Source organism: Candoia aspera, chromosome 3 (genome assembly GCF_035149785.1).
Source record: "Candoia aspera isolate rCanAsp1 chromosome 3, rCanAsp1.hap2, whole genome shotgun sequence".
In the NCBI taxonomy this organism is placed as follows: domain Eukaryota; kingdom Metazoa; phylum Chordata; class Lepidosauria; order Squamata; family Boidae; genus Candoia; species Candoia aspera.
This window is the reverse complement of record NC_086155.1, coordinates 180,046,731-180,072,221: the sequence shown is the minus strand read 5'-3', so window position 1 is coordinate 180,072,221 and position 25,491 is coordinate 180,046,731. Positions and strand designations below refer to the sequence as shown.

Here is a 25,491-nt window from a genome sequence, read left to right as displayed (position 1 = left end):
GGCTGCACAACCCCTGTCTCTTTCACACTCCACTGCTTTCATCCACGTTGTGCTAATACAGTTTGGGAACTGAGTATGTTTCCTTCTGACTCATAGGCTGTACTGTATTCACACAACCCATTTAGCCAGGTCCCTTGAAAATTTAGAGGTTTTAGACTACAATTCTTTCATCCTTGCCTATTAAAGAGGTTGGGTGGGGTAGATGTTTGATGCCATTACCTTTGGATTTTCTTCATTCATGATTTCCTTTGATGGAACAAGGAAGGAGACTGTGCCTATGAAAGAAATTTGAACAGTGGCATCATGGAAGTAAATAGTACGGACAGTAAGTGCTATCTGTTCTTCAGAAAGTAAGTGGGCAAAGGGGAGCGTTATTGCCATACCTCTACCCAGGATGCTATAATACTGTGCTTCTGGTCTGTGTGTCCATATGCCTTTCTCAAGAAACTGAACATGTAAGTGAGGCTGTTTTCTGTTTATGAGTCCAAACTGTATATAAGCCATCAAGAACTGAATCATAACTCTTTTTTTTATTGTAGTCATCCACTTTCAAGATTACAATAACTGTGATGAAGATTTAACCCAATTCTCCAGCAACTAATAGAAACTTTCCATTTGCTCTCTCTTCAAGCAGTAGCACTAATTCTGAATTGCTCATGCACAGTGACTGCCACTTAGAATGGAGGCACAGATTCCTAAGTATCACATACAGTTTTAGCTACATATATTTTGGTGCTGCACATCTTTAAAATACCATACCATGTGATGAACTTTCTCATTAGGCTAGACAATATTGGCAACTTATAACATGGCTGGAATATTGGAGACTGTAGAGAGACTGCCTGTCTTTGGCTTGAAGGGCTTCCAGGTCCAAAATGTATAGTACTTTCCTAAATTTCACATGATCTTTATTCCATGCTTATTCAGATGTTTCTAGATAAAAGGGTTTGCAGAAATTTTGTGTGTTCATGATGAGGAGGTTGATAAAAATGTCAAACTTATTATTACAGAAAGTCAAACAAGGTTGAAATAGTTGGGCAGTGTTGGGCTTCAGGGTTTAGTGATGTGGTCTAGACAACAGATTTCCTGACATTTCACCAGCAACTGTGTCTGGCATCTTCAGAGGCAAGGTGGGACTGACTGGGTTCCTGCTCAACAGTTGCCTCTGTGGTCCTGAAGATCAACACTGCCCAACAGATACCACTGCCCAAGCCTATATCAGTATAAGGTAGAAATCCTTAATTGAGAAGAATTTGACTTTAATTTAGTGAAATGTACATGCTGTCCAAGCCTCAGCAGATAGCAGTGGCTGGACTGACCTGGATTAAGCTTGAAAGATAATAAGGGATGAGCCTAGTTAATTTTGGAATGGAAGAGTACTTGGGAACACCAGGACCACAGACTAAACTGGGAAGTTGAAATAAATTCCAGAAGAAGAAATCATTTCTGTACTATATTGTTGCCAAGAAAATTGCATGGACAACTTCAGGAAACCTCCAGGAGTTTGACCTGAAGGAGACTTTTCCTTTGCACATGTTGTTTAAAAGCTCCATATTTCTGGTTTGGTTCCCTTCTCCCTCCTTTCCTATCCAAAGACTTATGTAATTTCAGTTTTCTTCAGATAAAGAAAATACATTATTGTTTATGTTGACCTAAAAAAAGGGAGATGGCAGGGGTGGTGGTGGTGGTAGAGAACAGAAGAGATAGGAAGCAGAGCAATTTCCTGCTGCAGCAGCAGCTCTGTATGTAATCTGCTTCCCCCGTCCCCCAATGTGTAATGAAATAATGAAATATCTTAGGAGAAAAAAACTGTTTTGAAAAAGAAAAGTAGCTGCGGCTTGAGAATGAGCTCTATGCATGTTGGGCTTCAGAGAAGCATTATGTCATTCTCATTTGCACTGTTAGGGGATGATCTCATTGAGGAGGAGTTGCTGCAATTTACAGCTATGCTATTTCAGCCCTCTGATGATTAGCGTTCACTGTGCTCACCAGCAGAACAGAATGAAAGGGGGAAAGGATGAGAAATGGCATCACAAATTATTGAAAATCCTCAGATTTTAAAGAATGAATGCTGGAATGGACAGATTGACAGTGACATGAATGTGATTCAGTTGCTCTTTTTTCTATTCCTCAGGATAGAAGGACCTTGTCCCAAAGAAGAAGAAATCAGACACTACATAAAGTATCCTACTTCAATCCCATCTTCTAGTCAGCTTGATTTTTTTTTTTGCAGTCCTCATCAACTATTCCCTTGCCCCCCTTTCTATGATCCCCATTGAAAAACTTCTTAATTTTTTAAAAATGGAAAAACATACGTATTAAGCCCATCGTATAATTTGAAAAGTGTGGCAGTTAACCAGTGCATCTGTGTCATGGTGCATGTTTTGATTGATAATTCCCAAATTGCTTACTGTTAAAAAGATCTCTCTTAGGATACAAAACTGTGCAAAACAATTTGTACCCAAAAAAAGAAGAACCCTTCACAAGAACTGAAAAAGGGAAAAGGAACAGTAAGACAGAAGGCAGAAGTGAGGATTGCTGAGAACTAGAAATAAATATCTAAATATCTTTAAGCAAGAGTATACGGAATGAGAACCCAAACAATCAAATACGTTATCCATACCATACATCAGGGACAAACCAACTTTTGCAACCAGTAATTGATCATCATCATCATTATCATTAATCACTACCACAGGGAAGGGAGCTTATATTAGAATATCACCTGTAGGGAAGAAATTTCAGCTCCCTTTTTTCCTCCCTTTTTTTCAGATTACACAGTTAAATATAGCCCTACAGGATTTTTATTTCAAAACCTGTGTAGCTGCACATCCATTTACCAGGCCTTTTTTAAAAGGAACTTTAACAGATCCCTGTGACCTTTACTTCCCCCACAGAGGCAGCTGTATACCTGAGATGAGGGGTCCTTCTGTGAATACAAATGATAAAGCATTTTTTTCCTTACTTCTTTTCCATCAATTGCAATGCCACGTGGTTGAATTATAAACATAGTGGATTTTATACTGTATTCATTAATGTGATTAATACCAGCACAGCAGTCTTAGAAACAAAGGTGGCTCCATAGATAATGTGCTTTAAATGAGGCACAGTTTTTGCCTTGAGGATACTGCATTTAATTTCATGAGCAACTCAGACAGGATGGGATTTTTTTAAAAAAGTAAAAACTATCACATGTTGCAACTCTTTAGCAAAGAACAGAAAACATAACAAAATGTATTGCCTTTTGCCTCTCCCATCTAATCCTTACTTTCAGGAACTGGTTGTTCCTATGTATAGCTATAAACTGTAAAATACAAGTTCCATAATCTACATAATCCACAATTCTCCTGCCCCACCACAGTAGAAATTGTTGCCAAATATATGTCACTGCTTGAGATAGAGAATCTTTTGGAGGTATCGCTAGGCCACCTTGTTTGGACTGCCATGTTCTGGCATGACTTAGCTAGACAGTTTTGGGTGCATGTTGAAAGCCAGGACAATGAACAGCTACTATCCACTGAACTGATCCTGGGCCAACATCTCCTCTTGGTTGTAGCTTTTTAAAGAGCAATTAGAATTTGGAATGTTAATGGCACATTGCTTCCTAACTCTGCCTTCATTTGTTCCTGATTTATTATTCTTCTGTTTCAGAAAATCTTCAGAAGAAGTAGATATGGATAAAGTCACGGCAGCTATGGTTCTCACTACTTTATCCACCAGTCCTTTGGTTCGCAGCCCTCCTATCCGTCCTAATGGTGAGTATGTTTCCTACTTAGGAGAGATTATGAAAGAAAAGGAAAGTTTGGGGAAAGGATTGGTAGATGTACCAGGCTTTGTTTTCCCTCCTGCCTGCCAGTAGGAAGACCAACCACCAGCCATTCTCCCTAATGTGGGGTGGGGTGGAGTGGGTGAGTGTAAATAGATGCTTATACTAGAGGGTGTATCTACTTCTTTAATTGTCCAACTAACAGATTGCAGACATGGAGGGTTCCATAGAGTGAAGCAGGAGAGAGGGGCCTCCCATGCAGTTCTTCTACTCAGCACAATCCCTTCTCTTTGCCTGTGACTTGTCAATTAGGTTCTTTCTGAATATGGGTCTAGTGCATGTTTTCTTACGCTAGAGCATTAACCGGTGTTGAAATATAGCCTGGTTGCCAGACCACGGGCACTGACTGAATTAGGAGGCAACAATAACAGATGGTCCTTGACTACTACTGCAAGACAGTGGCAGTGCTGGCAGTGAATGACCAAGAAATCTAGCTTTGACCTTCATGGCTGCCAGTTGCCAAAAGAAGTGAGGGACTGCCATTGGCCCACACATAATAACCACAGCCATCACTGTGGCACATAGTGTTGCCAAAGCTGAAATTGAATAGATAAAATGGTGTGCTCCCTCTCCCCCAAAGCAATGAAAAGTGTAAAAAGTACTGCCACATGAAACTCCTTCTGTCAACAGAAGCAGTGGAAAACCGGTACTGCTATCAGTAGTGACGCACCTAGCAACATACAGCAGACAGAGCCTGTTTGTTTTCTGTTTTGAAATGGTCTCTCGTGCTGTTTAGAACTGGTGCTCTCTTTCAAAAGAATAAACCCATGTTCAGAAGACATGTCAGAAGACCTGCTCTTCATAAGGAGCCTGCGCCAGACCCAAGAAGTGCTTTAGAAAAGCGTTCGTCAGGCATTATATGAACAGATACTTCTGTGGAAGCTGGATATTCATCTTTCTTACAGTCAAAGCTGAAAGGCCCATGAAGGGAAGTTCCCAGCCAATAGAAGGGGAGGGACATGCCAGTGTCAACGTAAAGTAGCCAATCGGGAGTGGGCAGATCCCATCTCTAACGATGTCAGCAGCCATATTGCTCTTGAAGCATGCCGGATCATAACAATAGCAGAAATTGTGCTGGGAGAAGATAAAGAGCACTGTTTTTAAACCAGAACCCCTCAGAATGACTTTAAGCTGCCTGAGGAATGGGTGGGGATGTGATGAAGGCAAAGTCAAGTGGACATGGGAATCAAAAGCAGCTACTGGGACATGTTTATCCTATTATTGATAGGGGTGGGGGTGAAGAAGTCTCCTAAGGTAACAGATGCATGGGAAGGAATAGGTTCAGCAACCATCTCCATTTGTTTATCTTTCTTTTTAAATAACAATATTTAAGACCTTTGTTCCATTAAAAGAATAAAATAAATAAAAGGAAATGAATTTGCAGTTGCATGTAATATGCAGAAAGGTTTGGAATGATATTCACATTTCAGAAAGAGAGAACATGGTAAAGATGATGTAACTACTTTTTTACTTCGTGTTCAACCTTACTCTCTTCGGTTGCACTTCCTTAAATCAGAAATTTTATTTCTGATTTAAACTTTTTTTTAGGACCAGTACATAGAAATGGAAGAGCCGGAAAATGCAGATATGCCATAATTAAATGATTTTAAAATCCATTTGCATGAATGGTAGTTTTGTCTGTTTATTCAGAGAATCCAAAGGGAAACAAGCAGCATATTTAAATTCTTCTCAACTTAGAGGTTGGTACCAGATGTCCTGCTTAGATATAACTGGTAAAAAAAGTCATGAAAGCATGGCACTACAAGACATAAGGATAATCAAGGCATTCTTTCTAGTATCTTAGTATTGAGTGTGAGTTTCCAATTATCTGTCCTTAGGTATGGATTTCTGTTCAGCTGTTTTGTTATACATCTAGCCAGATAGGAACCACAGGTCCGATTTTCTAAGACAACTTGTTTATCTTACAAGTGCAAAGGAGGACTTGGCTTCACCAAAGAAGAAGTTGGGGCGGGGGTGTGTGTACTTCTTATATCTTAGTAGACAGTAATTTTCTTTTCAGTTAATTGTGCATAATCTAGATATCCCAGCACTCTTCATTAATGCATGGTTTCAGTTCTACTGCCCTAATTCTCTTGCTAAAAAGTGTCGTTTTATCCAATATCGTCCTTACGTTTTAATGCTCTTATTAATTTATAGAATCTTTAAACGGATCTTGGAAAGAAGGAGGATTTGTGCCTTCCAGTACCAGCAGCAGTGGGTATTGGAGTTGGAGTGCTCCAAGTGACCAGTCAAACCCATCCACCCCATCACCACCCCTTTCTGCTGACAGCTTCAAACCATTTCGATTACCATCTCAAACTGATGATGGCATTGATGAGGCTGAAACTAGCAGTCTTCTTTTTGATGAACCCATTCCTAGGAAAAGGAAGGTGAGTCTGATATTGAATTTATTGTTTGTTTTACTCTTTGCCTTTATTTAATCTTCATTATTGGAAAACATGTGCCAATCGTTTTAGCCCTCTTAAAAGAAAGTTTTTGTCTAAAAAGCACTGGGGTTTTTACAGATAAATTGCTAGTAGACGAGATATTAGGAAATTCCTACTTGTGTACTGTTTTGTATTAAAGTCAGCTACTTCTTGCCATTCTAATATGAAATACAAAGTGAACTTATGTCAGTGTTCCAAATTAGCCTTGCAAGATTATTGATCAAAATATCAATATTGTTCTGTTTCTGAATTGTGAACTTAAATTGCGCTCAGGTGCTTGTTACTCAAAAGTAAATCCCTCTAAGTTCAGTAGGCATGTCCCATTAAACGTATTTATGCTTGCAACATTTTTTTTTTATTATTATTATTTTTAGCCCACCTTTATTATTTTTATAAATAAGGCGGGGAACATACCTAATACTTCCTCCTCCTTCTATTTTCCCCACAACAACCCAGTGAGGTGAGTTGAGCTGAGAGAGCGTGACTGGCCCAAGGTCACCCAGCCGGCTTTCATGCCTAAGGCAGGACTAGAACTCTCAGTCTCCTGGTTTCTAGCCCGGAGCCTTAACCGCTAGACCAAAATGGCTCAATTTTAATTTTAATTCATCTGTTTATTTTATTTATCATTTATTATTTATAAATATTTATGTATGTATTTATATTTTAATTTTAATTTACTTCAGTATTTTTGTAAATGTCGCGAAAGCGGCGTCCCCCCAAAGGGTCAGACATGACTCAGTGCTTGCACAGGGGACCTTTCACCAAGCAGAATATAGCTTAATTTGAAATCCATGCCTGTTAACGAATGTATACAGATTGTGCTGTCTGTTTAATTTCTCAGAACTCCATGAAAGTAATGTTTAAATGCCTTTGGAAAAACTGTGGAAAGGTACTAAGCACTGCTGTTGGTATTCAGAAACACATCCGGACTATTCATCTTGGGTGAGAGGACTACAGTTCCTTCTATCTATGAAACAACTTTTATCCCAGTGTTAGCATTACTTAGAAGCAAGTTCACTAAGATTTATGACCAAGTGAAAATGCTTATAATCTAGCTATTACTAATGATAACTCCCTTATTTCTTTTTCTCTCAATACAGGGATTTGCGTATAACATTGAAGTCTGTTTTATCAGTCCTTTGAGCTAGGGGAATGAATCAACAAGAATTCAGTTTCATTTAAGCAGTGTCCTAGCTTTTTGTTATATATAAATTAGTTTAAATTAATCAGTTGACATACAAGCCAATGACCAATCCTAGATTGTTTTCTTGATTTGCTAAAGAAAATAGAATTTATTTTAAGCCACAATTTCGAAAACATGCATAAGAATCAAGACACCATTTTTCCTAACATGAAACAGAATTCTGATTTATTCTCCTTTTTGGCCACTCCAAAAAGGGAAAAGTCAAAAATGCAAACCAGCCACTTTGGGTTCATTTCTGTGTGTGCCAATGAAGTTTAATTATTTGAGTTCGTAATTATTGTAAATGAAGCAATGGAATTGATACCACTTTTAATAAAATCTATGGAGAGTTTTCGGAATATTTAGTTATTGTTTCTGTAAAAAAGATACATAGTTTCTCTGAAAAAAGATTCCTGTTATTTCTGGGGATAACATCTGGAGAAATGTGACTTACTATGACTGGAACAAGCTTCTGCAGATCTTTGGTTCATGTGTCCCCCCTTATGTCTCCTCCTCCTGTATCGCCATGATAAGCTTAGACAATTTTGCCTCAGTTTTTGATTCACTGCAGTTTGATGCATTCAGACCCAACGAAGTGTGGTAATCCTAACTATGGTTTGTTTAAAATAAGCCAATTTCAGTCCTTGAGATGAATTCGAATTATATGTTTTGGACACAATTTTGAAAAACGGGCAATAAGTTTTTAAAAACTAGAACAAAACCTTCCATTTTCCTTTCTGTAGCAAAATAGAGGGAAGAACTAGGACTTATGTGAGATCAAAGGATTTTCAATATCTAAAAACTCTCCTATCAGTCACGTTGGAAATAATTAAAAATTAAACCCACTGAACTGTGGTGTCATTTCTCATGATATATTTCTCACATAAACTCAGGTCTGCATTTATTAAAAAAAATCTTAATAAAATGGTTAGTGGGTGGGAAAAAATGGCTGTGAATCTCCATTCAGTGCATGATCTAGGTACAGTTATATATTTTTTATTTCTCCCAAACTACTTTGCCTCACCAGATTGTTGTAAGAATAAAGGGAGATAATTCCATCCACGTATGCTGTGCTGAAGGTTTGGAAGGCAATGTCAGATACAAATATGAGGAATAAATGACAGTCTCTGTATATCTGAATTAAACTGTGTTGCCAGTAGCCTAATTTATAAAATGTGAAAAATAAATTTAAGTCTTCTTTATTTCAACATTCTTGAAGGCATATTCTATGCACTTGAAAAATAAGTATGCTAAATGATCAGTGGATCCTTTCTGAAGAGATAAAGTCTTTTGTATGTAACTGTGTATATAACTTTCGACATGTCCTGTGTATAGAAATGCAGGTGCAAGTATTTCTTTGTTTTATTTTGTTCTTTCTCTCTCCCATACGGACACGAACATATTAAATAAAATACATACTATTGGTTGTAGTGGTGAAAAAATATTGAGCAATTCAATTTGTTTGCATAGACTCATATAGTAATATATTGCCCCTTTTTGTTTTAATGAATGTGGTAGAGTATTAATAATTTCTGACTGTCATTTTTTAGACGTGTAGGAGAATCTGACTACAGTGATGGAGAGGAAGATTTTTACTACACAGAGATACGTCTCAACACTGACTCAGTAGTGGATGGATTAAATAGTTTATCTCCAGTTTCACCCTCTCTAGCATCTCTTCCTTCTTTTCCATCCCAAGATGTGAACAGAAGTGAACTATCATGTGCCAAAACAGATGCTAAAGGGATGACGCCTCTAAGCCGTTCAGCTCCTACCAACCTCTACCTCATTCACTCCGATCATGCTTACCAGGTAAAATAATTGTATTTTATTTTATTTTTATCCATAAATTGTATTAACTGGGTTCAGAAGTAATAAAATAGAACCAAGCTATGATTAAGTTGTGATGACATCTAGTTTTGTGCATACCTTCCTCTTGTTTCTCTTCCTCTTTCTTGCTGGGAAGTTCCCTGGGACATCTGAACTTGACAATTTATGTTTAAAGTAGACAACTGAAATTGAGAAACTATTTTTACACTGTGGTTAGTGAGACTAAGCCAGGATTAAATTATGGGTGCAGGTCATGTGTTATACTCAAACCACTGTTTGCAAATAATGAGACTCCTGGTGTTGACATAATGGAAGAACATCTTATTCAAAATCAAAAGCTTCTTTCTTCTCATGGAAAAAAGGAGGAGAGGAGAAAGTGAAGTACACTGTACCTCACTAAGTAAGATTGTTGCATTTAAACTAGCAATTATGTTTTCATGCTAATTTGAATATGGTAATTCATTGTATAAATTGGATTTGTTTATCACAGAAGCTATGAAAGATCTTTTGAAGGTGGGTTTGGAGCTCCGTTTCTTTTTACAGATTTACAAAATTTATATTAACTTATAAGTCTGGGAGGAATTAACTTGACATGGCATATGGTGCCTGAACAGACCCTCATGATCTATGGGTATGTGCAAATGTTATTCAGATAATTCATTCCTTGTAGCAACCTATATTTTAAAACACCTGCCAATATAAAGAGTAAGTTGGAGTCTGCACCACACCTGATCATTTACTGCATAAATTGAAATGGTGATCTTTATGAAAAAAACAAAAATGAAATAACATATTTTTAATTATCTCTTATAAGGAGAAACTGCTATTCTTTATAAATGAACCAAAAGCCATTTACAAAAGTTTAGAATTTTTTTTTAATTGAAATGCATAATACAAGCAAAAACATATAAAAAGAACAGAATAAGACAATATAGAACAAGAGCTGTTGTTGACAACACCAGTTGATGAATGAAGACAATAAGGTTGGAAGTTGGCATGCCATCCCTCAGAATGGGCTTTTACAAAGCCAGTATCACCACTAAAAAAACTTTTTTGAGTTTGGAAAGACACCCAGAGCAAGGGTGTGTCCAGATCGGGTGGATCTCATGAGGTGATACATACAGGGGGAGACTGATGGCAGCAAATGCAGTTTTTCTGTAAGTCTATTGTTGTTGTTGTTATTAATTTTTATTGAAGAATTTTTTTACAGAGTAAAAAAAATACAAACTTAAAAGAGGAAAAGTGATAAGTAAAGTAAGAAAATAAAGAAAAGTGATAAGTAAGAAAGAAAGAAAGGAGAAAAGACAGAAAAGATCCCTGTTAAGGAAGAAGGAATCTGCAAACTTCCATAACATTAAGGTAGAAAAGAGAGAAGAGACTATAGCTCTTTTTAGATAAATAGCTGTTTATATGTACAGCTATTTTAACTGAGTTCTGTTTCTTCAGCAACTGCGATTAAAACTCACAAATGGCCACTGGCTGCCATGTCTATCTTGTCTTTCTCTTCATCTGCACTTTTGTTTTGCAGTTGCTGCAAACCTCCTTAAAAGGTGAATTCTGTTTCATAACCACAGTTATTTTTAATATCATGAAGGCACTATATGTTTTCTTTAGCCTGTAACTGTTCATTTACTTCTGTTACTTCTGCCAGAAACCAGAAACCCTGGTGTAGAGTTCCCTAAAACCGTCTTCCCTAGTTTGATATTTCCAGGTTACTTGCTTTCTTGACCTCCCCATCGTTACTAGCAAGAGCTTTCGCTGGTTTGGGATGTTATAACAGAAGCTGGGGAAATGAAAAGTTGCCCTAAAGTGCTGATTTTATAAGATCTAAACCAGTGTTTCTCAACCTTGTCAACTTTAAGATGGGTGGATTTCAACTCCCAGAATTACCCAGCCAGCCATCAATTACTTAATTTGGTAACGTGGAGATGTTCCTTCTTAACTGACTTCCTATTTTTTGAAACAGGCCACAGCTCCTGTGAACATTCCAGGGTCAGCCAAGTTCACTCCCAATGGAAAAAGCTTTAGCATCTCTTGGCAGACGCCCCCAGTTACCTTCACTGGCCTTCCAGTAAGTAGAAAACCAGCAAATTAGTAAGGGGAGATTTTCTTTCTAGTGTGGCATGTGTGAGGCAGTACCCATTCTTGCACTTTATGCAGGTGATCCTTTCTTGGCAGCGCGATGGTTTTCCTTCTCCCTTGACTGCCCCTGCCCACTCATGGATGCATCACAACGGGCCTGCACAATATATGGCTCATGGGCTGCAGCCCCTTGTGCAGCCTGTTGGTGTTTTTTAAAAAGTAGTAAAATCACTACCACCTCCCGAAAAGATACACTGCTGAATGCCCCCAAGCCTCTCCACCACACCAGCTCCAGAGTGCCTCTATTCCACTAGCCGCCAAACAGCTGATTGGCATGCCAGGTATTCCTTTGTGACCTGCAGTGATTTTTGGTGTATTAGTGGGGCCCTTTCCCCTCTACACTTGTGCAGGCCTGCATCACAGGTTTCAGTAGAGGCAATTCAAGTATACGTTAAACAAAAGGCCTTCAAATGAATTCGCTGAGTATTTCAGCTGTGAATTGGCTAATATCACTAACAACTTGTTAATATAATATCCAGTATCAAAATGCCTTATGACAGTGTTGAATCCTATAAAGGTAAGAACGCCTTTTGCCCAAAATTAATTATGGGTGTTCTCCAATCCCATTGGATTGCAGTGACACTGGCATGTCAATTTTCCCTCTTTCTTTAACTTCCCTCACAAGGAAGATCATTGACTTCTTATGATCTGTGATAATCCTATACTGCTTTCTCTTGCTCTGTCTAGCTGCTTATACTATCTTCCATATGCATAACATAACTTAAATTTCACCTAATATCAGTAACTACTGTAAGTAAACAAACAATCTTCCATTTTTTATTCAAATAATTTTTCTAGCATTTGAATGATCATCAGAGAAGACTTCTTGTCATATGTCTTAGCATTTTACCTGAGACTACATGTTCTAAATTTTCACAAAAGCACAAGGCTGTTTAAAAACTCTGATTTTTGACAGGGTGAATTAGACATCGATAAGGTACTGCCAGCTTCTTCTCATTTCACAACGTGAATCACAAAAGCCTCTTATTGTCAACCTTTAGAATTTCTTGGAGGCTCTCTGTAGAATCTGGGGTCTCCTGCTGAGCTGATAAAAATGAAAGTAACTGAATCAATTCCATTGCATTCTGCCAATGAATATTTATTAAATTTCATCAAGAAACAGCTAGCAGTGCAAGGCAACCTGCTGGTAGTAATTTGAACAAGAGACTCTTAACAGAACATGCTGTGCATGAAATACTCCAAAATTTGATTTCATGACAATATGGTAGAACTGGAGTAATTATGAAGGGGGAGGGGAATTGCTCTCTGTGGCACTGGGATAAATTGACACAAGCATTGCAAGAAAGCCAAGGATCTCATTATCACAAAGTAGGTAGAATAGTTTTCCCAAACTTGTGCCCTCTGGATATGTTGATACTACAACTCCCATAATTCTCAATCAACATGGCCAACCATTATGCTGCCTATAACTTCTGGGAGTTGTAATTTCAATGTGGGTTGTAGGTTTCTATAAGTATTAAGAATGCAGTACTACCGATCTTTTCCTCATAAAGATTAATTATTCCCTACACAGTTGGGAACACAACTGTTATATGTCATAATTATTTGATTTTATTTTAAAATTTAAAATTACAACAAATATAGATGTGTTGAATGCATTTGCCAAGATTAATAACACATTTAAATATACAGTTAGATTACATAAAGCTGTATGTCTACAAGTAGCTATTTAGTCTATGAAATCAGTAACAGCTTTGGCTACAATGGTGAAATCAAGGGTAGGATTTTGAGTTTTGTGTGTCAGATTCTGTGTGAATCCTGAAAATATTCTGAAAATTGCCCTAGAATGTATAACCAGCCTCTCTCAGTTCCTCAGCACTAATAGGCAGTGTTGTAAAAGATAGTTTCCCTCAAGTTAAGCTAAACTCCTGGAGAGGAACACAGTTAGTTAAACCAGCCTGAATAGAAAATCTTCCTTGTTATCAGAGTGGAACAAGCCAAATTGGCATAGGATAATCCAAGGACTCACTGATCCTTATTTCAGTAAGACAGAACAAATTCTATAAGTACACACAGTATACACACCCTGTGATATCTACATTATGCATAGTCAGAGCAGTGAATTGAAGAAGATTCTACCAAAGCAGTCTCCAGAATCTAAACACTTTACAGTTTTTTTAACAAATGGATTTCTGGAAGGTATATGATTCTACATCTAATTTTATACACAATTGTATGTGTGCAGTGTTGCAGAAAACAAACAGCAAGTTGTATCCAGACCAGCAATTTCATGAAAGGAAGGTTTCCATCTGTTCTCAGAAGGCATCAGCAGAGACCACCTGCTGGATGATGGGAGAGGGTACAGTTTTGAGTATAACCTCTTCTCCTGGTTCACTTCTGGCCTCAGCCCTCCAAGGCTACCTAACAGAATCCCAGAGGGCTATAATGTGAAAATTGCATTGCAGGCTTCAACTAAGCAAGCCAACTCCACTGACTGGTACTCTGAATCCAAATTACAAGGAACTGTTACTAATTTCACTGTTTAGAGCATGTTCCAGTTTCACTGCTGTTTTCTTAGACAAATTCATATATAAGTAGTTCAGAAGCTAACAAATAGCTATAGTGAGAATAAAACTCTATTATTAATCTCATTTCTAAGAGCCCTTTTACTGATCTTCCCAGTGGAAGCAGTTGATCTTTTCTCCACACGAGTTTATATAGTGTGTGTTAAAATTAGTGACTCTGAGGTTGCCGTCATTCACTGCATAAACTGATGAGTTGCCAAGAACAGGTAAAGTCTTGATGAACCTGTTGAAACTCTTCTCTGAGCAGGCTCATTAACCATCTGTCACCTCAGTAGCAACAACACTTCTTGTATTGTGTCTGGTATTGAATATTTTGCCCTTCTCACCCTACAGATAAGATTGTGCTAGGTAAAAACAAGTGCCAAAGATACAAATACTGTACATGGTCAGATATCCACTTAGGTATCCATGCCAATACAGAAGAGGAAACAGAGGATTAAATGAGAAAACATAATCATATTAAATTTTGAAAAAAAAAAATCTGCTAAACCAGGAGGGTTTTCAAGGAGCGGGGAACTATTACATGATTTGTTCAATGTCATCGGCTCTACACACTCATATGCAAGCACATTCTTAAATAATTACAATCATTTTTAAAATTAAATCAGATTACTTGTTGAGATGGGCAGCTATAGAAATTAAATAAATAAAATGCCTGAAGCCTCAAGAGGTTCCATAGGACAACTTGAGGGATTTTAGCCATTTGTGTTCTTTCCTACCAAATGAAATGTGGGAAAGAAATTATGGAAAGGGACCTGGGACTTCTGATAACTTTCTTTACTGTTTAGGCTGATTTCCTCTTTTATACACCTTTTATTACTCCTTGGTTGTTTTAATATGAGTTTGGGTTTTTTCCTTTTCCTTATGGTCTGTTTGCTTTGTTCTTTGTACAGAAGAAAATGCAGGTATTTCCCGTATCTGCTGCTGGTAAAAAGGTTGGAAAGAATTCCAGAAGCTATGGTCTGCATGCTCTCCCTACCTTAATTTTTAATAAAAATGGGTAAGGAATCTGTTCCATGCAGTATTCTTAAGGGGTGTCATGGCTCTTAAGAGGTACAGTGAAGCTAATCTGAGTACTAAGTAGTTATTCACTGGCACAGATTATAACATTTTCTTTCTTGGATACTTTTGAAAAGGGTCCAAAAGTAGATGTTTGCAGGACTAGACAGGGAACAGTGTGGTATATTCAATTAAACCATGAAGTCTAACAACTTTCCCTGGTTCACTTAACCTCTTCCTGTGATTGGAACCCTTCCCTGGTATCAGGAGCTGATGGTCAGCAGGAATGTAAAATTCTTCGTAAGAGTATTGTATGTTTAGATGCTCTAAATCATTTAATGTTTTCTTTCATATCTCTGCCCTGCATAATTGAGATGGACCCATCCACTGAGCCCTGTTTCATTGTGACTAAGACCATGTAATTAAGGTGGTGAACCCACAGATTAAAACTCAACGCATGGTAGATAATTTGATTTTGGGATCCATGTTGCATCTTTTAATTCTGCAATTAGAACTCCGTGTTTGTTTGTTTTGCTAGGTTTCACCAACTCACACACGGCATGTGGGGAGTGGAGAACAGAAGCACCAGATTCATGCAGTTCTTTCATCACCACCTAGAGCATCCATTGGCCTAAGGTAGGAGGTACCTCTGAATGAAGTGTATTAATTAATGAGTGGAGGGTTTCTCTGGCCTGTTTTTAATCTGAATTTCTTCTCAACTTAAATACAGATAAAATATTTTAACAACACAATTTATTTTCAAGTGGCAATTAGTATTTTTTGTTCATAAAAAAATAAGCCACAATCATTCTCTTTTAAAATTAAAGAAGAAAAAATAATAATTCCTAGCTAGGGAAAACAGATAGAGAAAAAAATCAGAGAAATATACAGTATAAGTGTTTTGTGTAGTTTGGAGGAAGCTATAGGGGTTTAGATAAAAGAGGAACACAAAATATGTTGTCACTTAAGAGACTTGAAAGAATGGCATTCTCATGTCAGAATATTGCAGAAGATGTGGCAGAAAAGGGTGTTTTATTTGCAAAAAAAATTAGTAAAATTTATGACTCATTAATCCTTTGAAGAAATATTATTCTAAAGATAAAACAGATGTGTGGCATTAATCTTCTTTCTACATATTTTGCTACCACCTACCAGAAAACTAGAATCTTCCTTGGCAATATCCATCAAAATTCTTCATCCCTTGAAGCATGTTTCCATCATGTACTCTTGCATATTTTTTCTACCTATTTTTGTTCCAATATTCGTGATCTTTGGCCTCACGAATAATCCCTAGATTTCTAGTGACACTTCCAATTATTTTGCTTGGCCAGTGTTTTGAATAGAGATTCTCCATATGAATTTGTCCAGATACCAACATCTGCAGAAAAGCCCTCTTAAAGTTGCACCTAGTTTCACAGTCTCATTTTCAGCGAGTTGGAAGAGGGTGTTCTCCTCTGCTGCCCCAGCTATGGAAGCCGTGCATTGAGGTATTATGATTAGCTGTCACACTATCCACATTTACTTACATTTATTAAGAATTTTTTATAGAATAAAAGACAAATCAAAGGGGGGGGGGGGAAGAGAGAGAGAGAGAAAGAAGAAAGTGCAAGAAACAAAAAAGCGAAAAAACCCTAAAGTTAAGAAGAATTCCGACCTTTCCAACAGATAATTACAATCGTATTGTCCGTCCTCCCTCTTAGATGTTATACAAGTCTCTTCAGCCCCTCATTTAATCCACATCTTTCTTAATCTTCAATTCCCTAAACCATCATTTCATTTCTTTCTTCTTTCAGCAAAAAGTCCATATAAGGTTTTCAGTCTTTCAGAAAAGTTTTTGTTGTTTTTCCCTGACCAGACAAGACAGTTTTGCCATTTCCTTTTTTTAAATAAGAATTTTATTAAGTTTGAAACAGATAAAAACTACAAAAAAGAAAAAAAGACTACAAAAAGAAAAAAAACTAAGAATGTGAAACACAAGAAAAAATAATTTTTGAGGATTACATAAAGAAATGACTTCCGACTTTCAACAGCAAGAATATACAGCGATTTCCATAATCAATCCCTTACTCTATATCAAACCAAGATCACATTATTTCTATAAATCATTCCATTAGCACATTATGAAACTCACTAAACACAATTGCTTCTTCACCTTATATTAAAAAAAAAGAAATAAACCTTCAAATCAACTCCCCCCCCAAAAACAAAATTTATTTAATTATTTCTTTCTTACCACTATTCTATATATTCCTGTCCACTATAATAAAAATCAAATTATAGAAGCATTTAAACTGTCTAGTTTTATATAATTAATGCTATAACAATCTTAACCCTATTAAACCTAAAACCAAAACATTATTATTCTATCTTACAAATCTTAAAAATAAAACAAACCTTAAAAGCAATCCAGATATAAATTATCTACTCTTAAAATTAATAATACTAGAATTATAACAATCTTAATCCTATTAAACTGAAAAGTTTAAACAGCATTTATTGTTTGTTTGTTTACTAAATTTGTCACCGCCCATCTCCTCCGAACAGAGGGATTCTCGGCGGTTTACAGCATAAAACAATAACTATACAATAAAATTCCGGTATAAAATATAGACTAAAACATTTTTAAAAACTCCCAAATATAATAAAAACTCGATTATACCATATTAATCTTAATCCAAATTGTTGAAAAAGAGTATGAAGTCAAACAAGCCTTAAAAGCAATCCAGATAAACATTCCCAAATCCTTACCCCACTTCGAAATAGACCAAAGCATTCACATATCTGCACAATAAACACAGGGCATTTTTCACAGAAAGATCGAAAACCCCAATTGCCCCCTTTAAAAAATCAGACTTCTCAGCAAAAAATCTCCCATAGAAAAGAACCTCTTTTTACCCATAACTTTCCATCAGAAAAACAATTCCATTTGCACAATTTGCAATTCGATCTGTCCAAGTAATTCCTTCAGTTCCACAATCTGGTCATCATCAGCAAAAACTTCAATGTCACTAACAGTGAAGACATTTCTGTCATTGTTGTTGAGTTCCTCAACTTTTTCCACAACTTCCCCAGCTCGATGACACATTTTAAAGCTGGTATTTTCTACAATGTCCCAAATATCTTGCAAAATAGCTTGACAAGAATCAGAAAAGATCTGTTTAAAGGACTGTTTAATTTCACAACAGCACTCTGAGAAAGTCTCCTTAAAATCCTCCATGTTTCAGGCAGTAGATTATGGCACCCCCTAGATACTTGACTAGTGAGAGTAGGAGTTAATGAGTTAATGGGAAATTTCTGAAAGTTGTTGACACAAGAGAAAGTATGCTAACAAGCAGCTCCCAGGGAAAGTGGCCACAGAAAGCTGAAGATTCAAAACAGCAGATTTAATGTGTAGGAAAATATTAAATTCTTCAAATTCAACACAAAAATAATAGCAGGGAGGTGATTATTTATTCTCAATCCTCCTTAGTATTTAAAAGGGAAATAAGTCAAAACTTTAAAAAAAAATTGTAAAAATTAATCCCAGAAATAACTATAAGCACCAAGAGAGATGGCTTCTCCTTGCTCTAAAAAGTCTCTTAGGGTACATAACTTAAAATATATATATAAATTGGGTGATTTAGAAATGGGGTGGCTCAACTAAGTGTCTCTTTAAGGCTACAGTGTGGCTTGGAAATGGTGATGTCCTGGCCTCCCTGCAGCTCTTACCAGATTAACACAGACACTGTTTGCGATTCTCTGGCTGCAAGTCGCCTTTCTGGAGGGCAGATGGGGTGATTTCGAGCATTTTCTTAGTCCGTGAAAACACTCCGGGCAGGAAAAAAAGCCTGCCCACACCCAAAAAAATGCCGCGTTGTCAGTTCTGTCCATGGGGCTCATGGACACAGCTGTTCAGTCAGCCATGTCCCCCACCAGAAGCCCAGTTTTGCCATTTTTGTAAATTCTGAAAGTTTCACAATCCATTCCTCTGTTGTGGGGATTTCATTATTCTTCCATCGCTGTGTGTACAATAATCTTGCTGCAGTTACCATGTACAAAATCAGTCTTCCCCCATGAGTCTTTTCTAATTCATTGTCCATAAATCCCAATAAAAGGAATTCTGGTTTCTTCGCAATATTAATCTATAAAATCCTTTGCATTATTGTGTGAATTTGTATCCAAAATTGCTTAACTTTCTCACAAGTCTACCATGCATGATAAAATGTCCTTTCATGCTTTTCACATTTCCAATACTGGTTTGAAATACCTTTGTACATTTTTGATAATTTCTCTGGTGTCATATACCAATGATACAGCATTTTATAAAAAAATTCTCTTCAGTTATGACACAGTGTAAATTTAATACTAATTACCAACATTCTCTGCCAAGTGTCCATCTCTATGTTATATCCAATGTTAATAGCCTATTTTGTCATGCAATCTTTAACCTGTTCTTCTGTTTCAAATCTTAACAAAAGTTTATACATTTTTCCTATTACACGTTCATCATTTGCACATAATTCAATTTCAAATTCCATTTTGTGTTTTTCAATTCCAATTGTCTTTTTATCCTTATTAAATCTTTCTTTTAACTGCATATGAAAACCATTGAAAACTATGTCCTTCTGCAGTCAGTTGTTCTCTTGACTTCTTAATTTCACCATCCTCTTGTATTAATAATCTTGGCTGTGTCTCTATTTCTCTCTACGTGCTGTTTGTCTTCTATAGAATGCTTCCTGTGCTTAGGTCAGTAAAGGTATCTTTGGGCACAGTCTGGGCTTGTATTTATTCCATATGCTCAATATGGCACTTCTCACATAATGATTTTTAAAATCCAAATTAATTTTAACTATTGTACCATGCAAGTCAAACCTCAGGTTATGATCTTCCAATTCTAACATTCTCTTATTTCTCAGAAAAACCCATTCTTTCATACAAACTAAACAATAGTCTGTGAAATGCAGTTTAAAATCAGGTAATCCTAGCCCTTCTCTGTCTTTTGCACCTTGCAGAATTTTATATTTAACCCTTGGTTTCTTGTCCTGCCATACAAATCTAGAAACATCTTTTTGCCATTGTTTAAAAAGTGCATCATTTTTCAAAACTGATACTGTTTGAAATAAAAACATCATTCTGAGTAATACATTATTTTTTATCACAGAAATTCTTACAAACAATGATAGTTGCAACTTTTTCCATCTTAGTTGATCTTTCTAAATTTCATTCCATGCCTTAACATAATTATTATGAAATAACATACAATTCATATTGGGTACAGTATTACCTAGATATTTTACCTTTTTTTCAATCTGAAAAAAGTTTTTCCAATCAATTCTTTTTTATCTTCTATCCTCATATTTTTGTTAACATTTTAGTCTTTATTAATTTTACATCCAGCTAGTGCACCAAATTCCCTCAGCTTTTCCATTAATAAGTCTATTCCTTCTAGGGGATTTTCAATTATTAAAACCAAATCATCTGCAAATACCCTTAATTTATACACTTATTTTTTCACTTTCACCCCAGTTATTCTTTCATCTTGTCTTATATCTCTATTAATAACTTCCAAAGCCAAAATAAACAGCAGTGGTAAAAGCAGGCAACTTTGCCTTGTCGCTTTTTGTGTGTCACAGGGTTTAGTCAATTCACCATGGACTATAATTTGTGTTGTTTGTGATGTATATATCAATTTTACCCATTTAATAAAGTTACCTCCAAAATCCATTTTTCCAAAATTTTAAATAAAAAAATCCAGTTCAAATTGTCAAATGCTTTCTCTGCATCAAGAAATATCAACGCAGCTTGTTTTTCATTATGTTGTTCCAAATATTCTAGTTTATTAAGAATATTTCTTATATTGTCCCTCAACTGTCTTTCAGGCAGAAAGCCACATTGATCTTCATGTATAAAGCCCTGCAAAACACCTTTCATTTTTTCAGGTAGAACCATAGAAAATATTTTATAGTCATTATTCAGTAAAGAAATTGGTCAGTAATTTTGGGGGTAAAGTAGAATCCCACCCTTCTTTATGAATTAAAGCAATATTCGCTCCTTTCAACTTTCTGGTATCAATCGCTTTTCCAAGAAAAGGGCGTCAACATTTTTTGCAAAGGTTGTATCAGTTCGTCTTCAAAACATTTATAGTAAGATGCAGGTAATCCATCTGGTCCTGGTGCTTTTCCTACTTTGATCCTTGTTATTGCCTGATAAACTTCTCTTATTGTTGTAGGTCCATTCATCATCTGCTTACACCATCCACATTTACAACAGGAGTAAAGACCTTCCTTTTCTGCTTGCCATTTATAGTTAGTGATAATTTTATTAAAATTAAATATTATTTGAGCTGCTGTTTTACCTCTTTTTCTATGTATGCGTTTATATGTGTGGATAGAGAGAGAGAGAGAGAGATACATTCATTCATTTTGCCTGCTAGCTGCCTTGGGCACATAGGGAGGGAAAGGGGAAGTTTAAATTACCATTTTCAACATCATCATCTTACCTTAATAACAGTTTTTCTTTCAACTTTCTGGCAGAAAACCTAGAGGAGAGGGCAAGAAATGTCGCAAAGTGTATGGGATGGAGAATAGAGATATGTGGTGTACAGCTTGTCGTTGGAAGAAGGCCTGCCAGAGGTTTATTGACTGAAACCCAGAAACAATACGGAGTTGTGTATAATAGGGTTCCTTTGCTGCAACTGTGCAGTGTGATTCTTCCCACCTCCTGGAGCGCTGACACCTATAGAAGACTAGCACTCTAAAGCAAATAAATTTATTGCAAGGGGAAGGACTTCTCAAAAACCTATATGCAGCAATATAGGAAGAACTAACAAAATCTTTACCAAGTTTTGAATCAGGAGCAGCTATATGCATCTTTCTTTACAAGAACAGGAACAAAATCTCTTTTTAATACCTTGAACAACTCGCTCGTCAGGACCTTTGTCTTTCATACTGCGTCATGATCAGTATTTGAACTTTGGAATCACTTAAAACCAAGACTGAGGGATGCTACTTTTCCTAGAATGAAGTAAATAAACACACATACACACACTAAACTTTAGAATAAGCTACATTTTTCTCAAGAGCAGCTCTCCCACAAGTGGTAAATAATTTTAATATGAACAGTCTTGATTCAGAGTCTGGTGCTTGTCCTTTAAGGATAATGGAATGATGCTTTGCTAAAGGGACAAGAAATTTAAGAGTGATTTCAGACTCAGACCTGAAGGTTGAACACCCCTTGTATCTGTCCCAAAGAAGGCTAGTTGGGGTACAATCACCAGCAGTCCTAAGCAAAAAAACCACACATGGGAAAGGAGTCTGATTTTAAATGAACTTGGATTGAAATCAGCATATATACCAACATAGTTTGGGTTCCAGGATATCTTCCTAGAAGCAAGTATTGGAAAATGTTGTACATCTCATAGTGCTAAAGGCTCTGCTCAGGATAAACATGGGCAGCCCGATGGACTTCATCAACATTAATTCAGGGATGTGATCCAACCCAGCAGCTTTTTCCCTGCTTTTTATGGCATTACTAGATTAACAATTTAGTTCAAACAGCAAACTATTACTTCAGGGGATAGAAACTAGAAGGACAAACTGGTTTCCCACTTCCCAACATGTAAAATATGGGTGCAGCAAAGCAGATGTCTGTATGTAAAAATTCCATTGATTATAAAGTTCTTTCAAGATCAGAAATAAAAGCCTTCACACTGGCTTGCACTTTCATAGGTTTTTGTGCTTTAGTGTAATTTAATCTTCTTTTGGCCCATGAGATAGACTGTTGTAGCTGTAGTGTAAATTGAGTTAATGCTTGAGAATCAGTAGAAAGTTTAGCTACAGGTTACTGGAAATAATGTCTACAGATGACCTGCTAAAATAAAGGAATTCATAGAAGAGCACTACCACATATTAATATAAATACGGTTTGTGCTCAAGACCTTCCTGGTGGATTTTGTCCTTTGATATTAACTCCAGTGGGATGAGATAGGTATCCCAAGTTGGGAAAACAAGAGCAAGAATGGGAGCCCTTGATGCTGTTGCATGATGACAAGTCAGAGATAAATTTATGGGGGGAGGGGAGGGTTAGAGGAACCAGTGATGGAGTATATTACAAATCTCTATTATCTAGAGTGTCTGCCTATAATGAATATTTAAAAAGCACAAAATTTAATTAAAACACAGAATATTAAGCTAGAGCTGACTCTTATGTGAACTTCAGAACTATTAAATTAGCTTTAATGCTATGACAATGCTAAAACATTTCAAGTAGACCTGGGATTGTCTTCCAAAATAAGTCTGTCTGGTTGAAAACACCTCTTCTGTACTGGTAAGACTCTTCTTGAAGGAAGCATTTCCACCAGATACTCATCCAGTTTTCTCATTGTCTTCAAAACACACAATTCTACAGCAGGTGATTCCAATCATAACTAGAGAATAGGAAATGTCTTTCTTGAAATTTGGTAGGAAAGTAAGAAAAGGGATGAATTCAACACAAACTATTCTCTCCTTTATAGTTTGGGCTTCAACTGTCTAGCTTAACTACCAGAGTCAAGCAAAAGTAAGATTTAGGAAGATCTGAGGCTTTATGTTTTTAGCTATTTATTTAACTGTAAATTGTTTGGCAGCGATGCCTTCAAATCATAGTATTTACCCAATCAGGCAGCTGACAGCTAACTCTGAAAAAGTTTATCATGTATTAATCCGATCTATGTTCTGATTCGAATGTGTTATGTTGCAGTCTTATATTTGTGTTGAAATACACCTCTGGATGCTACATGAGCTCTCCAAAATTCACTCATAACTTGTTCTGACCTGCTGCTTCATGGCCAGTGTACATCCTGGAGGAAGCACCAAGTATAGCTCCATTTGTTGTTCCCTAATTTCACATAGAAAAAATGATAGAGTTTATATTTTCAGGTCTACTTTCTGGCATTCCCATTTAAAAGTTTCTACATGATAGGGCTACAGATGGGGATCTGCTTGAAAACACAGACTGCTATCACAGTAATGGAAGTGGTTAAAATTAGGCTAGATGGACTAATGGTCTGAGCTAACCAAAGACAGCTTTATAAGGTTAATGTAACTTTCTTAATATAGACAAAAACAAAATCACCTGGAAAGCTGAGAGTGCTATCAATGAATTTACTAAATTTTCCACACATTGAAAGTATGTGTGCATTTACCTTAATAAAAGTTCCAGCTGCAGTGTATTGATTTGGTTTTCTTTACATTGGACCTTATTCGCATCATGCTATTCTAGTTAAGTTAGTCCAGTATCTGTTTTCACAGGATGATATGCCATACAATTTTAAAAAATTATAACTTCATTGAATCAGCTGTTGGTATAAATTGTGATCACATGCCTTGGAGATACCAAGACAGAAGTGGGAAAAATTATTCTAAGCTGTGTGGGTTGGGCATGATTGGAAATAATTAGCTTATTGTGTATATTTGCAAATTGAGTTTGGGGATTGTAATATATGCCAAATTAATATTGGTAAATTTATTATTTCCACTGTTAATGTTCTAAAATGTTCAAAGCAGGAGTAAATACATGATAAATTATAATCATACTCCACATTCACAAGAATTTTAAAAATGTTCATCCAGTATTTTTATCACACATTTTTCTATTTAACTCTGCACTCTTGAGGGCTAGAAATTTTTAAAGATTGAAAAATAATTACAGGATAATAACTGTTTGCCAAATATTGTTCATCCCCGTCTCTGTGCAATATAGCGTTTGTAACTTCATCTACTATTTATTTCTATCTTCAATTTTTGGTTCTGTAGAGTTGCACGGGATACGTTCAAGTTTTCAACAGTGAAAATGTCTCACGTGGCAACACTGAGACTTTATAGGGTTATTTGAACAACTTCTTCCCATAGATGGATTTGCTTGCTTATTCTTTGACTGAAATCACTGTCAGATAACTCTATTAGATCTGTGCTATAAAGAGACAAACATAATTTGACAATGGAACTGCTGGAATTTGGCTTGTACTTATTAAGAGTTCCCTGTAAAACTGATTGCAACATAATAAATTATTTTTATTGCTGGAGAATTTCAATAAGGCTTTAAAACACACAAAAAGACACAGAAAATAGGTGCTAACCAGAACTGTAACTAAGATACATATAAAGCAAGGGGGTTGCAATAAGCATTTCATAGGACTTTTTAAAATTAATTTTAAATTATTTTACTGCTTACCTAAATATTCTTTCATACTTGTTTACAGCATATCATTGAGGTTTTGAGAAGTCCAAAATGTTTTCCCAAACTCTAATATTTTTCTTAGCATGCGTTCACATATATTTTAAGGCTCTATCAGACGGTCATTCTCTGAGATCACTATTGGCCTGATTTGGCTAAACAATGATGTTGCATAGTAACTCCAGAGTGAGGGCAGGTAACATTGTCTCTGACTGCTTGTCAAAAGAGAGGTAGTAAGTTCCCAACCTTAGCTCAGGGCTACTTTGAAAATTTCCCTCAGTGCCTATTCTGACATTTCCAATATCTTGTATGAATACTGTTATCAAG

The 25,491-nt window shown here is 36.4% G+C and overlaps 1 protein-coding gene across 1 annotated transcript in view; it reads left to right on the top strand.

Annotated features, from left to right (window-relative positions):
* The window catches only part of ZNF704 (zinc finger protein 704), a 47,622-nt gene extending 24,574 nt beyond the window's left edge, over positions 1-23,048 (top strand). Inside the window, exons 3-9 of the mRNA XM_063299420.1 lie at positions 3,652-3,755; positions 5,984-6,216; positions 7,115-7,215; positions 9,007-9,268; positions 11,253-11,357; positions 15,512-15,609; positions 21,486-23,048. Coding sequence (XP_063155490.1) covers positions 3,652-3,755; positions 5,984-6,216; positions 7,115-7,215; positions 9,007-9,268; positions 11,253-11,357; positions 15,512-15,609; positions 21,486-21,597 — 1,015 coding nt within the window. The 3' untranslated portion in view covers positions 21,598-23,048. The remainder of the gene's footprint in view (positions 1-3,651; positions 3,756-5,983; positions 6,217-7,114; positions 7,216-9,006; positions 9,269-11,252; positions 11,358-15,511; positions 15,610-21,485) is intronic.
* The last annotated feature ends 2,443 nt before the right edge of the window (positions 23,049-25,491 follow it).